Here is a 14,919-nt window from a genome sequence, read left to right as displayed (position 1 = left end):
TACCAGTCTCCCAGGGACATTAGTGAAAAATCTCGAACACAAGGTGCTATGAATTATAATGTAGCACTCCATTGTTATGGTTAGAAATCACAGTGAGTAATAAAGTTTTACTTCATTTTCTTTTGAGTTGTAAGGGGATCGAAATATTTTTTCCAAAAACTATTTGCTGAGTCATAGCAGAAATGGAATAATTATTGTTGAGGTGAACTAACTCAGTTATTTCTTTAAAATGCACTCATGGAACAAAGCTCCCTCCTTCTGGGCAAAGGCATACTTAATTTTCTCCCCAGGTACAAAGAGGTTTTATGTGGATTTTTCTTTTTAAAACAGCATATTTTAGTACATTAAATATTTGAACATATAATGTTATTAATTTATATAGTACCTCTTTTGCAGAAACGATTCATTTGATTAGGGTTGAATACATACTTAGTAATGACAGTCAAACTTCCTCTTGTAATTCAACAACCATGCAGTTTTCAAACTATTGAGTGGGCTAGATGCTGGGATATGTATTAGGGATACAAATATGAACCCCAAACAAGCCCTATTCTTAAGAAACCCTCAGACAAGCAATTAGGAGTCAGTTACATCATGCTCAATAATCCAGGAGAATAATGTCATGCATTTTCTAATATTTAAAGCTCTGGGCAGCCACTGGAGTGTCTATTCTCGGACTCCTCAAAACATGCCTCATTCCTGGACCCACGCAATTTAATTAATGAAAGCTAATCAGTGCTCACCCTATTCTAGGCTCTTTATTTATACTAACTCATGTAATCCTCTACAATCCTACCAAATAGATATTATCAATGTCCTCTTTTTCTCAGAGAGATCACTATGGGTCACCCTGCTAGGAGGTTCCAGAGTCTGGACTTAAGCTCTGGCAGTTCTGGCTCCAGGGTCTGAGTCTTTAAACCTTGTACATACTGTTTCTTGAACTCGAGCTCTCTTATTGTGGTTCAATTCCCGCTAAACACCCCACTAGGTAAGAGGTTACCTGATATCATCTGGGGCACACTGCTGAATGCTTGCAGGCTGTGAGCAGTCCCACTGGACCAGACACTCCCTGTTCCCTCTCTGACCCTGGGTTCAGCCCCATGCCTAGTTCATGTCAGCCATTGAGTGAATATTCATGACTCCTTTTGTATGTATTCCCTGCCCTGCAGCCTGCAACCTCATGTTACCCAGGAGATGGATTAGGACTCTACACTTTGGGAAACCACAGCAAGACGCCATTCACAAGGTCCTCAAAGAGGCAGGACAAGGGAGAGGTGGGCCAGCCACAGAATTTCACTTGCATGACCCTGAGAAGGAGCATCTTCAGAAACCTCCAGAGTGTTGTGTCTTTCCTAATCCCTTTTCTGAGAATTCTCTTTCAGGCTACAGAATCCTTCAGTCCAGTTTACTGATTGAAATCTCATTAATTCAGAACACTTGTGTAAAGGAAAATAAATTAGTATAATATTTAATTTTGAAATAGTTTTGTAACAATGTGGCTTATGACCTTTCTACATAAGTAAGCAAATTAGAATAATTTTAAAGCGCAGGGTCTTTGAAGGATGGGAGGTTTATAACTGACTGATACGGAGCTCCTGGTGACACCCTGCGAATGCAGAAACTTGGTGAGCACAGAAAAGAGGACTCAACACTGTATTCTGAGGGCATGATCTTGTGTATCTTCTCCAGATGTGTTTAGGATATGTTCTACCATACACATAGTTAAAAGAAAGACAGAGACTGCACCTAGAAAAAAGTGGCTCCAGTGCCTTTGAGCAAGAGGATTCAGGAAGGCCATTCTATGTGGTTGCAGTTTCCCATGGAAGCACCACACCTTCCACAGACGCCTCATCAGGCTTTCAAGGAGGGTGCATGAAAATGCAATAAAAGGGCCTCCTGGCAGTGCCCTAACAGCCCTATCTGCAATCTTCTAGACAAAGGCAGGCATGGGCAGGACTCCTACACCAAGACAAGACTATCCCTGCGTTCTGAGCAGACCTCTGCTCACATCATTTGGAGCATGGAACAGTTTGAAATCCAGTTTTAAAAGCAATAAATCATTTTCTGCAACACATCACAGGGCAATTTTCTTGGTTGTGGAAACTATTCCTTAATCATAAGCCCATGTGCCTTTTGGCCTCACCGCCCACCCAAGGTGAGCACCTCCGTGCGTACTCTACAGAGACTGCAAGCACATTTGCAGGACGTCTTGCAACACAGGAGAAGGTGGCACCGCCATGAAGATGGACCTTAAAACATTCAGGCTTCTGTCTCTACTTTGTTCTCTTCCCTTCGTTCTTGAGGCTGAGGTAGAGAGGAGAGAAACTGGCCCAGTGCGGACTGGCTGCATGTCCGCAGCATGTCAGGCAACCCAAGAGGAGGGGACGGGGAGTGGGGTCAGCCGTGCCCAGGACAGGCCTCTCTTATGGGAGAGGTCTCCTTGAAGTCGCAGGCACTGGTGGTCAGTGCAGCACTGAAGGAATGCAGAGCTGTTACCTAAGCCAGCCTGGGGAGGCAGTGTGTGGGCAGACCAGGGGCCAAATCTTCACAGAGGAAGAGCATTTCGATTAAGCTGAAGAATGAGTAGAAGGTGGCCAGGTGAAGGGATTCAAGGTGGCCATGGGTCACAGGCATTCAAGCTAGAGGCCACAGGCAGAGAGTGCAGGCCGCAGGCTTCATGAATGCTGGCACAGGACCAGGGCTAACCACCACCCACTTGGTGTGGTTTAAGCTACATTGTCAGGAGAAAGCCAAGATGGGAGATCCCAGCTCTGCTTTCTTGAGAATTCTCCACCCAGAGTTTGTGGTCTTTAGAATACCCTACACTTTACAGAGCGCTTCTGTTTATTCTCTCAGCTACAGCACAGCATTCAGTAAGAACACTGAGAAAGCACTTCCCATTGTGAGAGACATGGTTGGAACTTAATAAAACCTCAGCAAGTACAGACAGGAGAGTAGAAGATAACCACTCTGTCTTTGGAGAGTTGAAACAAAGATGACAATGAAACCCAGGCCAGGGCAGCCTCCCAGATGATATTAGGAGCAGATGACCATGTCTGAAGAGGCATCACTAACTGCAGGTGTCCAGGTTCCTGGACCAGGGCTGACTGCCAGCCCAGAAGTGGGGAGAAGGTCTCTTACTTTTGACAGCACAGCACTTGCCTCCTCAGGTCTTCCTCCCTCTCCTTCCTTCCTGCCTCCACGGCCATCAGTGGCCTCTTGTCTGCCCAGAATGAAAGCTGCTTATGTTATCAAACAAGGGTTGGTTAAATTCACCCTCAGTCTTTTAACTTTTCAATAACCAGTACAGAGAGCATCTCCTGGTCAGGTGCTCCTTCCTACCCATCAAAGCTTATCCATCCCCTCTAGATACAGAGAAAAGGGTAGAGAAAATGATGAAATATTGATGATAGTCCTTTTTTGGATGACTCAGCACTGTGAATCAGCAGCAGGGTATTTCACAATGATAGCATCATGGCCAGGCAGCCAGTATCTTTCCAGGGAGTATGAGGGGATGCAGGACTCACCTGTGGCAAAGACAACATTCCTGGAGACCAGACGATGCTCCACGATGGAGAACTGTGGGAGCTCAATTCTCTCCACTCCAGTAACAGCCTTATCACCACCGCGCCAGTAAAATTCAATGTCATCCGTGGTGTAGCCATCTGCCAGGAGAGGGAAGCAAGGACATGGCAGAAATGAAGCATTATTTTGTCTAAAGAAACTGTCACTAATAAAATGGAAGTAACAGCTTGCCCATGTTTGAAGTAAATTTGTTTGATGTGCTTGTCTATGAAAAGAAGCATCATCAAAGAACTAACTTTCGAATATTCTCATGTTACCTCTGCTGTCCGATTTGAACCAGGCTGAGAAACTGTGGAGGCAGAGTGCGCTGACCAAAGTTCTGTCTGCAAAGCCTAATTGTAGGGCTGGCCTCGACTTTGCACAGAAATGAATTAAAAACATATTCATAGCACTGAATAAGATAGTTGGAAGAAAAAGTAAGAAGTTGAGTATGAAGAATTCTAGAAAGGCAGCTCTCTCAAAAATTATTAAAAAGTTAAAACACTGAGGGTCAATTTGACCAATCAATGTTTGATAAAGTCAGGCATTTTTGGATGGTGTCATGAGGTGTTCCTGGCCATGAGCTTGGCCATCCTTAGAAGCGTCTTTTGTAGGGACCCTCTTGGCCCTTAGAGATTTGAGCAGTGGTCTCAGCAGAAAGAGGAGTGGTCATTTGCCAGATTATAGCTCCAAAGCCAACTCTTGGCATGGTCTCACGCTTGCTCAGTAATTAATCAATGCTTTCCGAGAATGACTAAATAGGACAATAGTGTCTGATGTTATTTGTAGCACCCAGGAGTCTTCTAAAGAATTAGGTCAACTTTAGCGGTAAGGAAAATTAAAACTCACGCCTGTAGAAAAGTAGCCTATGAATATAACAGACTTTTTGATTTGAACATATAACACAACAAGAGGCAGATACTAAATATCTGACCTTAGACAAACAAATAGACCAAAGCTGTGGGGATGACTGTCCCCCACAGCCCCTGCTGGCTCCCTGGGCCCGTCTGCTGTCCTACCTCCAGGATCACGGTGGGCACACCTTTTGTCTCTGCCCTTCCCTCCGACTGCTTTACATTCCATTCTCACCTGGCGGCCACAGCGATCACTAATAAAACACACATCTTACCAAGTCACTCTTCTGCTTAAAGCACTCAAATGTTTCCCAGTGCAATTAGCAAAACAAGTCCAAAGTCCTTAATAGGACCCCAAGAACCCACAGGACTGGTCCCTGTGTGCGTTGTTAAGTACATCCACGCCCACTCCCTTGCCCACCCAGTCCAGCCCCTCTGGCCTTCTGGCTGTAGCTCAGATCAGCATGCTGTGCCCAGTGCTTACATGCCCCCCAGCGGGACATCCAGATCTTCAAGTGGCTAACTCTTCCATACATTTGCATCTTGACTTTAATAAAAACTTTTGCACATGTGTGTAGTCAGGTCACCAAAAAACTGGGAGAATCCCTCTTCTGTTCAACTGCTTTAATCGTGAATTCTCTGAGGGGGAGGGACCTCACACACTCTGAGGAAATCTCTTTGACAATGGACCTTCCTGCCCATCCTCCACCTTGGTTAAACATCAAAGAAACAGAATCTACACTCTTCAATGCCACTCACCACAGCTCACAGTTGGAATAGGAGCTGCTTCCTCACTTAGATCCCAAATTTGCCTTCCTGAAACTCTCATCAACTCATTGGAGTTGTGTCCTCTGGCCACACAGAATCTACTTAACTTCCTAAAGTAGCCCTTCAACTATTGGGAAACCATCATCTTTCCCCTGAGCCTTCATACTAAATATATTATGCATCATGCCACATGATCTCACGTCCCTCACCTTCTGAAAGCACAGCTCTCAGAAAGCAGGGCCATGATGCCGTGTGAAAGTGAGGGGCACAGTGAGGGGTCTAAACACTGGCCTGCCACCAGTGCAGCTTCCCAGTGTGTTCATTCACCAAGGCATTCACTTCTCACCATACATGTATCGAATGTGCTGCAAAGTAAGTCATTTGCCATCCCCCCAAAATTCAATACAAATACCGACAACCCGAAATCCAACTGAGGCTAATGATAAACCAGTCTATGGTGGGTCAGGAGAAGACACAACGGCAGCAGCCATATCCGGATATGCCAGGGTTGCAGGTCAGGGAGGAGGACATTTTCTTCTTAGACTACGTGGCTGCAGCTCTCGTCCCTCGCAGAGAAGTTATCACTCAACACTGAATTATCAATAAGGCATCTGAATACTCTTCAAATTGAAGAAAATTGCCAAGATGTAGAAATAGTTGGCTTGTAAAGCTGAGCTCCTAATGGGAAATGAGGTTTACTCCAACTGCAGAGGGTCCCAGGAGTACAGCCACTTGTGCCTGATGAAGCACATTGTGAGGGACCGCCTCTCGGCATCTGCTCTCTTCTCACTGAAGGGGTCGAGATGGAGAGCATTTGTCTTCTTTTATTTCAGCACAGCAAACAGACTCTCTTAGTCAGATCAGAGTGGAGGATTCTTTTATACTGAGCCTCTGTCTCTGTCTCTCTCTGTCTCTCTCTTTCTCTTGCCCTCTCTCTGTCATGAAAGTGATATTTGCAGAGTGGATGATTAAACCTCTAATCTTTAGGATAGTTAAAAACTATGTCAAGAAAATTATATATGCCATGCCAAATAATGATAAAAAGGCCTAAAACACAAAGTGGATGAAAAAGAAATACAGATACACACAGCTTTCAATCTCCAGAGTGCAGTTCTGCTCATCCAAAGGGTATCTTCTCAGGTCCATCATGCATGCTGCGGTCGTGGTGATTCTGAAACACACAGAGTGAGGGCAGATATTAAAGATGGGATAAGAAATACAGCAGAAAAACTGCTTCTAGATAAACACTGAGTAACCCTCAGGTAGGACCCCTTCCCCAAAGCACACCTGATTAAACATATTTCATGATATATACTAAATGGACAAGTTTTCATTATACTGTAGGCCAGCTTTATCCAAAAAAGCAATACATATATAATTATAAAACTATTCATGCAAACTTGTTGACTTTGGATAATCAAGGGAAGAGAAAGGGGCTTCTTAGGAAGCTCTTGTCTTCAATTTTTATTCTGCCTCATTGTCTAGTGACGCTCTAACTTTTGTAGCACAGGGAAAACTTACCTATGGTAACAACATTGATTAGATTACAATTTAATTCTTTGACTTTCAGTGTGAAGTATTCAAGTAGTTCCCAATCCACAGGCTGCACTCTGGAAATGTGAGCCAAGCTTCTATTTGATTCTGTTTTATTATAGTTCCCTTTTGGGCTAATGCTCCAGGGCTTTTCACCACAGGATCATCTACCTTTTCAAAGAGAATATTTGGCTTCTATATTATTGATTATGAATGAAAACTTGGGTTAGCTTCCCTTGAGGTCAGCTGCAGCCCTGGAAAGAATTTATATCGTGGCCTAAGGACGGTTAAGCCTCTGCTGTGCAATGGCTAAACCCACTGTACATGGAGATAAAACACTTCCAGAAACGTCAAGTTCATTTCCTACTCTGCCGAAAGACTCATTTTAGGGAAACCAAACTACCCAAAGCCTCTGTTGAAAATGCAACGATTAGGCTACCATGTTTTATTCTCTTTCTCGAAATCCCACCCCTTCTGCACCACAGCCCCAGCTAACCAGACTGGGCTGGGTCCCTGAATCAAGCACAGCCAACCATTAGTTGAGCAAGAATATAGGATGTGGCCTGAGTTAAAAGGCAGAATGGAGCTAAAGGGATTCTCTTCCATGAGAATGAATTAAAGATGAGAATGGAGCTAAACTTGCAAGTTCATGAATTAGAGGCTTGTGATGCCATTTTCAAACTGGAGAGTCAGGCATGAGAAAGCATAACAGAGGTGAAGACAATGCAGAGAGTTGATGGTTCAGGAGACAGCAGAGCTAAGCCTGGGCCACAGCACACAGCCTTGCAGGACATGTACGACACATCTCAGGGAGCAGCATCTCAAAGCTGATGTGGAAGATGTGTAAATGGCGGCCTGGGCTGTGCTCATTAAATGGTGAATCTTAAGAAGGAAGAAGTGAGAATGTCTTCTCCTGAGATCCCTAGATTTACTTTGAAATCCCAGCCACATTCTAGACTCCACCCTTCTCGAAGCCCAGTATTGAGCTTTCTATAGACAGCCTTCCATGTGAACACTCACAACAAACCTCCTACCACTCAGGCAACATGAGCAAGTTCTGCTCCAAAACACCCATCAGACACCAGTCATGTGCTAATTATGTTGGGCTTGTCTCACTGAACCTAAGTGCCAGTGTTAAAGGAACAGGAGTAAAGCATGTCCTTCTATTAGCATTGGGTTAAGCGGCAGGTTGAGGAAAGTTCTACTTTTCAATGACTGAGAAGAACAGTGAGGGAAAATGTCAACCTATTTGCCAATCATGGGACAACGCTAATTTTTTCTTTGCAAATAGCATGCAAGTGCCGTGCAGACATATGCTATAAGATCCACACCAATGATGAAACTGTGTCCTTTCCAAATGTCATAACACTTCCAATTATTATTCCAAAGAGTGGATTACATTCTATCCAAAGTCAACACATAGCTCTTTGGTATATTTTTCTACATCATCTGACTTCCTAGCCAACTGAAGAACCAGCCTCGCACTTTGAAATTCTGGCATGTTTTATGGCAGGTTGTCAACCCAACATCCATACAAGATGCCTACAAGGCAAAATTAGAAGAAAGTTCTGCTAAAATTACAAATTTTTGTAAATAAGAGAAAAAGATCTCTACTGGAAATGTTCAAATTTTTAAATTTTCCTACATGTTTTAATACCTATTCACTTGAAGACTCAGTAACTGAGATTACCATTTTTTGTTTGTTTTTCCTTATTTATTCCCAATTATCATCATTAAAATACATGCACACAAGTGCACACACACACATCCAAACTGTTTGGAGACTCACATGTATTGTGATATTATGTAGAGTGTTTCATAGGAATCATTGGAAGTGGGAAGCATGAAGCTAGTAGAATTGGTGAGTACCTTTAGTACAGCTGTTGTCCTGTCTTCTCATTCTGGTATCATACTGGCTATCATATGGAGCCCTATTCCTATTGACTTGAGGAATAAGGTATAGACATCTATGTGCTACTCTTCTTCCTATGGAAGAAATACACAGAAAACCCTCTTATGGTGGAAAGTAAGTCATAAGAGCCTACTCATGACACAGTGGAAGAAGGAAAGAGGTCTTTTTGCCACTGGGACAGAAAGGCAAGAAAAAAAGAAAGGGGGGGAATAAAGAGGTCAGGAAGGGGACAGCAGGCCAGAACTCCTCCCCGAGCCACAAGGCCATCATCCACATTGGCTAAATTCATGACAGGTTTGGGGACTGGACCTTCTGAGTGAAATGACCAAATTTTGCACCTCTGGGACTTTGTAGAAACCATAGGAGGGTATTTCATAGTCTGCAGAATGAGAACTCAAGCCTAGTTAATGGAGATGGACCAAGGGCAGGGAAGCCCCAGTGACATTTGAGCTCTAGTTGCATAATCCCCAACACGCATGCACTCACACACACACCTTTTGTATTTTTTTCTAATCAATTTTATTTGCCCTGAGAAAAGACTTTAACCAACTTCTAGCTCCACTTCCATCTGAAAGCTGAGAATTCCACTCCTATTTCTAAGAAATAGTGGTGAAGTCAATAAGAAATATTGTGTGAGGAATTCTCTCCAGTAGATCCATTGTTTTCAGTCGTAGCATGCAGTCACATCTGAACTTTATGTAAGGCTGGTTGTGAGTTTGCTTTGGGCCCAGCTCCGTGCTCAGCAATTGAATACTCATGCATTTAATCTCACAACAACCACATTATAGAGGTATTGTTATTCTTCCCATTTTGCAGATGAGCAATCCAAGGATCAGAAAGAGTAAGGAGGTTGGCAACATTTACAATGCTACTGGAAGGCACATGTGGCATTCAGATCCAGGCAGCCTGAATCCTGCACTCACTCATCTACCTCCTTGACACCTCTTCTGCCTTAAACTACAAAACATATTCAACTTTTAAAAGCCTACTCAGGGAATGAGGTTCTTGTTTTCAAAGAAGAGCGAATTCAGTAGAAAAATGTTATATATATATATGTATATATATATATGATATATATGATCACACATATATATACACACAGAGATCATATACATGTATATGTCTCATATGTATGACAAATTGGAAATATACTACGTAAGGGGAGAAAATAAATATTTTAAGGCTACACTTGCTGCAACAGCAGTGATATTTTGCCCATTGTGGAACAGGGTAGAGTTTAGTAGGTAGTCCTGCTATTATAAGTGATATATCCCTGAAGATATGTTTAAGAGTCAAAAGTATGAAAATTCGAGGAATAAATGTGAAGTTTATAAGGGCAGCAACATCCCAACAAGTTTAAAATCCTATTATGAGACACCTGCCATCTTTGGACACCATCTAGAAAATACTCCTGGGAAGAACAGCTTTTAGCAGGTCAAAGGGTTCTAACTTTGTCTCAATTATATCAAGCTTATGAGTTCTACTTTGGTATCAGCACTTCCATTTTAAAATTTCCACCAATTAAAAAGAATATCAGGGGCAGACGCAAACTCTTTGTGTCATCCCACAAACACAGATTTCTCCACAGACTGCCTGGAGAGGCTGTGGTGGAAATATCGCTTTTGGCTGCTCAGGAACACAGCTACTAGGTGGTGGTAGTATGCCTGCTTGTCAGCCGAGGTACGACACTGCTCTCTCTCTGTCCTTGCTGGGAAAGGGGGACTCTGGGCTGATCCTGGGACCCACGCTTACAGTGAATCACAAGGCAATGCACACACTCTCTTCCCCACTTATATGAATATTTTAGATTCATAGTAAATACCAGAGAGAACAGAGGTTAAAATGTCCCTGACTAGCTTTCTCAGAGGCCTTGTAGAACTAAAGTATCTCAGCCCCGCTATCTCTCCTTTCATCACCCATTTTAGTATCGTCATTATACTTAGGACCATCTACCCTTGGAATGTCCTTCCATTTGTTGACTTGCAGGCACCTTGCTTGTCCTCTGGGGAACCTGGAGCAGGGCTTGGTCCCCTGCAGTCATAAGTGCCTAGAACCGCAGCCACGTGCACATGGCAGGTGTCCTGGACTAACAGACAGCGTGGAACTCAAGCAAAATGTGGAAAGGAAAAGAGGTGGCTTGGCCCTTCTTGGTTTCAATCCCCCAAATCTAAGAGCCAGAGGGGATACCCACCCTCCTGCAAGCACTCCCAGCAGGAGATCTGACTTTGAATGTTTACTGACCCTCTGAGAGCCTGGTCAATATGTTTGGATGATTATATTCCAATAAAGATGTTAAATAAATAAATAAAAATAAAAATCATATATTCCATTATGTACGAAAAAAAAAAAGGTGCTTGGATGACACTCTATGTGCTGACATCCTGGTGGTCTCTGAATCCTTCAGCTGCAGAATGAGTCCTTAGCAGGCTGATGTTAATGCCCATAAGCTTTATAGTTTCCACGGCTGTGAGGACTGCAGCAAAATGCAGCCATAGGTGGAGTTCTGGCCCTTTGATCACAATCTTGTCAAACTAGCAGGACCGGGAGCAAGTTAGCAGCACCTCCTGTGTGACTTCTGGCTTGTACTGGGGATGTCCAAATGTCCAAGAACCCTGGGCAATGGTTGTTACTCATGACAGCAGCACACCTGGGGTACTGCCTTACAGGTAATCACTTAGCCCTCTGCAACTGCTCTCAGGTAACTTACACTCATCTCCACTCCTGGCTTCACCCCAGGTGCACCAGGCAGTGGAGGCATCTATCATTTTTCCAAGAATAGAAATTCAGGTGCTAGGATTAAGGACCTAATCAAATAATTCAGACTGACCAAGCATCCTTCTAAAGCAAGTGCTTATTATTCAATGTGGAGAGGGCACAGGACATAAACCAACATTGAAGTTGCCCCAATTTTTGTTTTATTTTACAATGAATATAAGAAGATACACGCACAGAAATGTCCAAAGGCCTCTGCTGTGCAGATTCGTTGAGGATGTTGCTGGGAAAATTGCTGTAGAAAGTTGATTGTGTTGGCAGCCCCATTCCTTCATCTTCCCCAGTATCCACTCTCTTTGCCATGTCATTTGCAGCTCTTCTCACTAAAGAGGAGCTGTCTGCCCCCTTCTGAACATGGGCCAACTTTGTGCCTTTCTTTGTCCAATAGAATGTGTGTACTAACAGTCCCAAGATTAGCCTCCAAGAGACATTCTGTGTTTCTGGTCCCCTTGTACTTCTGCCTTCGCTGTGAAAAAACCACGCTCATATAAGTCTGCTGGTTCTAGGAGGAGTACGGACATAAGGGGCAGAGACCACCCATCCCTGGGCCTGTGGGTGAACCAGCCAGAATCTGCAGAGGTGCTGATTAATCACCCATATTCACAAGCAATGAGCGCTCATTATCATTTGACATTGAGGCTTTCCAGCTGTTTGTTACGCAACAATGTTGTGGGCATAGATAACAGATACAACAATCAACACAAGTAACTACACACATAGAAAAGCATAAATTATCTTATAAATAAATGGACATCACAACCTGATACTTCTCAGGGGTGCCATAAGATAGCAAAGCCCTTAGTAGATAGTATTTTCCTACAACGGGAGCATTTACTTCTGGATTTCAGCATAAATCCACTAGCATTGTAGGAACATAAATCTTGGTGAAATGAGTAGACACATTAGGCAAATGAGATGGGCCACCTCCTGATTTTCAAACAATATGGTGATAAAGCAATTCAAAGGCCAAAACCAGCAATAATGCTAAAAACCAAAACCAAAAGAAAGCATGTGCCAGATCCTCAAGCACCTGACAGGAACAGAAATGTCAGGGTGGATGACTGAGGGAGTCTCAAGGAAAATACTTAGGTTCAACTCTCTAAGAGGAAGGAAGGAAATATTTTGAAAGAATCAAAAAAGTACTTTGAGACTTTGAATCTCCCCAACCATCTGGATCTAATGATGGTACTTGGGAGGTGTGTGTGGGGTTTATATCTAGAAAGGTAGCCACTAGCCACATGTGCCTACTTATAATTAAATTATAAATTAATTAAAATTAAATAAAATTAAAAATTTAGTTCCTCTAAGGCACTAGCCAAATTCCAAGTGCTCAACAGTCACCTATGGCTAGTGGCTATTGTACTGGATGGTACAGATTTTAGAACATCTTCATCACCACGGTAAGTTCCATCGGAAAGGGTGAGAAACAGCGTGAGCCAGACAGGGTGACAGACCTGGCCCTGCCTGCTAATGCAGCCTGCCAGCTCTTCTCCCTCCCTAACTCTCTCTCTCCTCTCCTTTCCCCCGCCCTCCCCTTCCCTCTCCCCCAGCCTCCTTCTCCCTCCGGCCCCCTCGCCACCATAGCTTTACAGGACACACTCCCTAGTTGAAAGTGGTTGGACGACAAAGTCAAATGCACACAACCTATCACCTCAAAGAAAAGCCACTGCAGCTAGAAGCAGATATCCACAGGGCATGGAAACAAGCAGGCCAGAGTAGAAGGTGTCATTCAAGACTATTCAAAGTATCATACATTGCATCTGACTTCATGGCTCAGTGGGTTAACCAGCAGTCTGAGGGGAGGACCTACCCTAAAAGAATGGCAATTAAGCATAACAAAGGGAAAGCATTAACCCAATCTTCAGATTTGTATCCTAGGGACTAAGGCTTCCAATGTGAGTGTGAGACAGAAGGGGGCCAAGGTCGCCATATCCAAAGTCTCATTAGAATATCACTTAGTCTCCATGGATCTGCTCATCTAAGGATAAACATTATGAATAAAACAAAGAGATGTTCTATGAAAAGTATGCAAGCATGCAAAATGAAAGTTGAAAACTTGGGAAGATGTTGGTCTGGTTGTCAAAAGGCATGAATTCTCTTTAAAACAAGGACAGGAAGACATAAGGAAAGAAAAGCCTGAGATGAAGGCATAGACAGATGATGTAAAACTGAGAAAAGAATGCAAAGAATCCGAGCGTAAGTGCTGAACTGAAATCTGTACTGAACACAGAGACAGCAGAATTACACAGCTGAAAGTCATTTAATGATATGAATGACTTCGTAAACTCGGAGGGGACACAAGTCACTGAGGGATCTTGTTAAAATGCAGATTCTGAGCAGGACATCTGGGGTAGGTCTGTAGTTCTGAATTTCCCAGATGACGTTGCTGCTGCTGGTCTGGGGACCACAGTCAGAGTGGGAAGGAGAGGGCCAACTTGTAAAACCTTCCTAAGGGCAGAGGAAGAAGACAAAGCTTTGAAAACACAGAGAAGATGATAGGTACAGGACAGAAAATGAGTATGAAACTGAGCTCTATTAAACAGAACAAAAACAAAGAGCATTCAAGTGAACAAAATAGAATTCAATATGAAACAAAGAATTTTTTTAGTTAAAGTAAAATATGCATAACACAAAATTTACCTTTTTTCACTATTTGTAAGTGTACAGGTCAGTGGTATTAACTACATTCACAACCATCACCACTATCCATATTCAGAACTTTTTCATCATCTAAAAAAAACCCCACTATACCCATTAAACAATAACTCCCCATTCTCCCCTTCCTCCAGGACTTGGTAACCTGGCAACTTCTATTCTTACTGATACTAGGTATTTCATATAAGTGCAATCACACATTTGTTCTTTCGTGTCTGGCTTAGTTCACCTACTATAATGTTTTCATGGTGTAGCATGTACCAGATTTCCAAACCTTTTTTTAAGGTTGAATAATATTCCATTGTATGTATATACGTTATTCATGTTTTAATGGACATTTGGATTGTCCATTTGAGTTTTATACTTTTAGCTCTTACGTACTACATCTTTGATCAATTGCAAGTTCATTTTTGTATATGGTATAAGGTAGGCATCCAACTTTACTCTTTTACATAAGGATACCCAGCTTTCCCAGCATTATCTGTTGAAAACACACTCCTTTATGCATTGAATAGTCTTGAACCCCTGATGCAAATCATCTGATCATATACTCAAGAGTTTATTTCTAGGCTCTCTACTTTATTCCATTGGCCTATATGTCTGTTCTTATGCAAATATAACATTATTTTGATTACCATGGCTTTATAGTAAGTTTTGAAATAAGGAAACGTGAAACCTCCAACTTTGTTCTTCTTTTTCAAGATTGCTTTGAATATTTGGGGTCCCGTATGATTACATATGAATTTTAGAATGGAGTTTTCCATTTGAAAAAAATGTGATCAGGATTTTTAAAGGGAATGCATAGCAACTGTAAATCACTTTGGGTAGTATTGTCATCTTAAAAAAATATTAATTCTTCCG

The 14,919-nt window shown here is 42.6% G+C and overlaps 1 protein-coding gene across 3 annotated transcripts in view; it reads right to left on the bottom strand.

Annotated features, from left to right (window-relative positions):
- GABRB3 (gamma-aminobutyric acid type A receptor subunit beta3) overlaps positions 1-14,919 on the bottom strand; it is a 225,224-nt gene that overhangs the window by 24,172 nt on the left and 186,133 nt on the right. For all 3 annotated transcript variants that reach the window (XM_007458429.1, XM_007458428.1, XM_007458430.1), the window contains exons 5-6: positions 6,275-6,357; positions 3,528-3,665 (exon numbers count right to left, since the gene is read on the bottom strand). In XM_007458429.1, coding sequence (XP_007458491.1) covers positions 3,528-3,665; positions 6,275-6,357 — 221 coding nt within the window. The remainder of the gene's footprint in view (positions 1-3,527; positions 3,666-6,274; positions 6,358-14,919) is intronic.

This window comes from Lipotes vexillifer, unplaced genomic scaffold, assembly GCF_000442215.2.
Source record: "Lipotes vexillifer unplaced genomic scaffold, Lipotes_vexillifer_v1.1 scaffold391, whole genome shotgun sequence".
NCBI lineage: Eukaryota > Metazoa > Chordata > Mammalia > Artiodactyla > Lipotidae > Lipotes > Lipotes vexillifer.
Note: the sequence above shows the minus strand (reverse complement) of the source record. Positions and strands in the feature narration are given on the sequence as shown.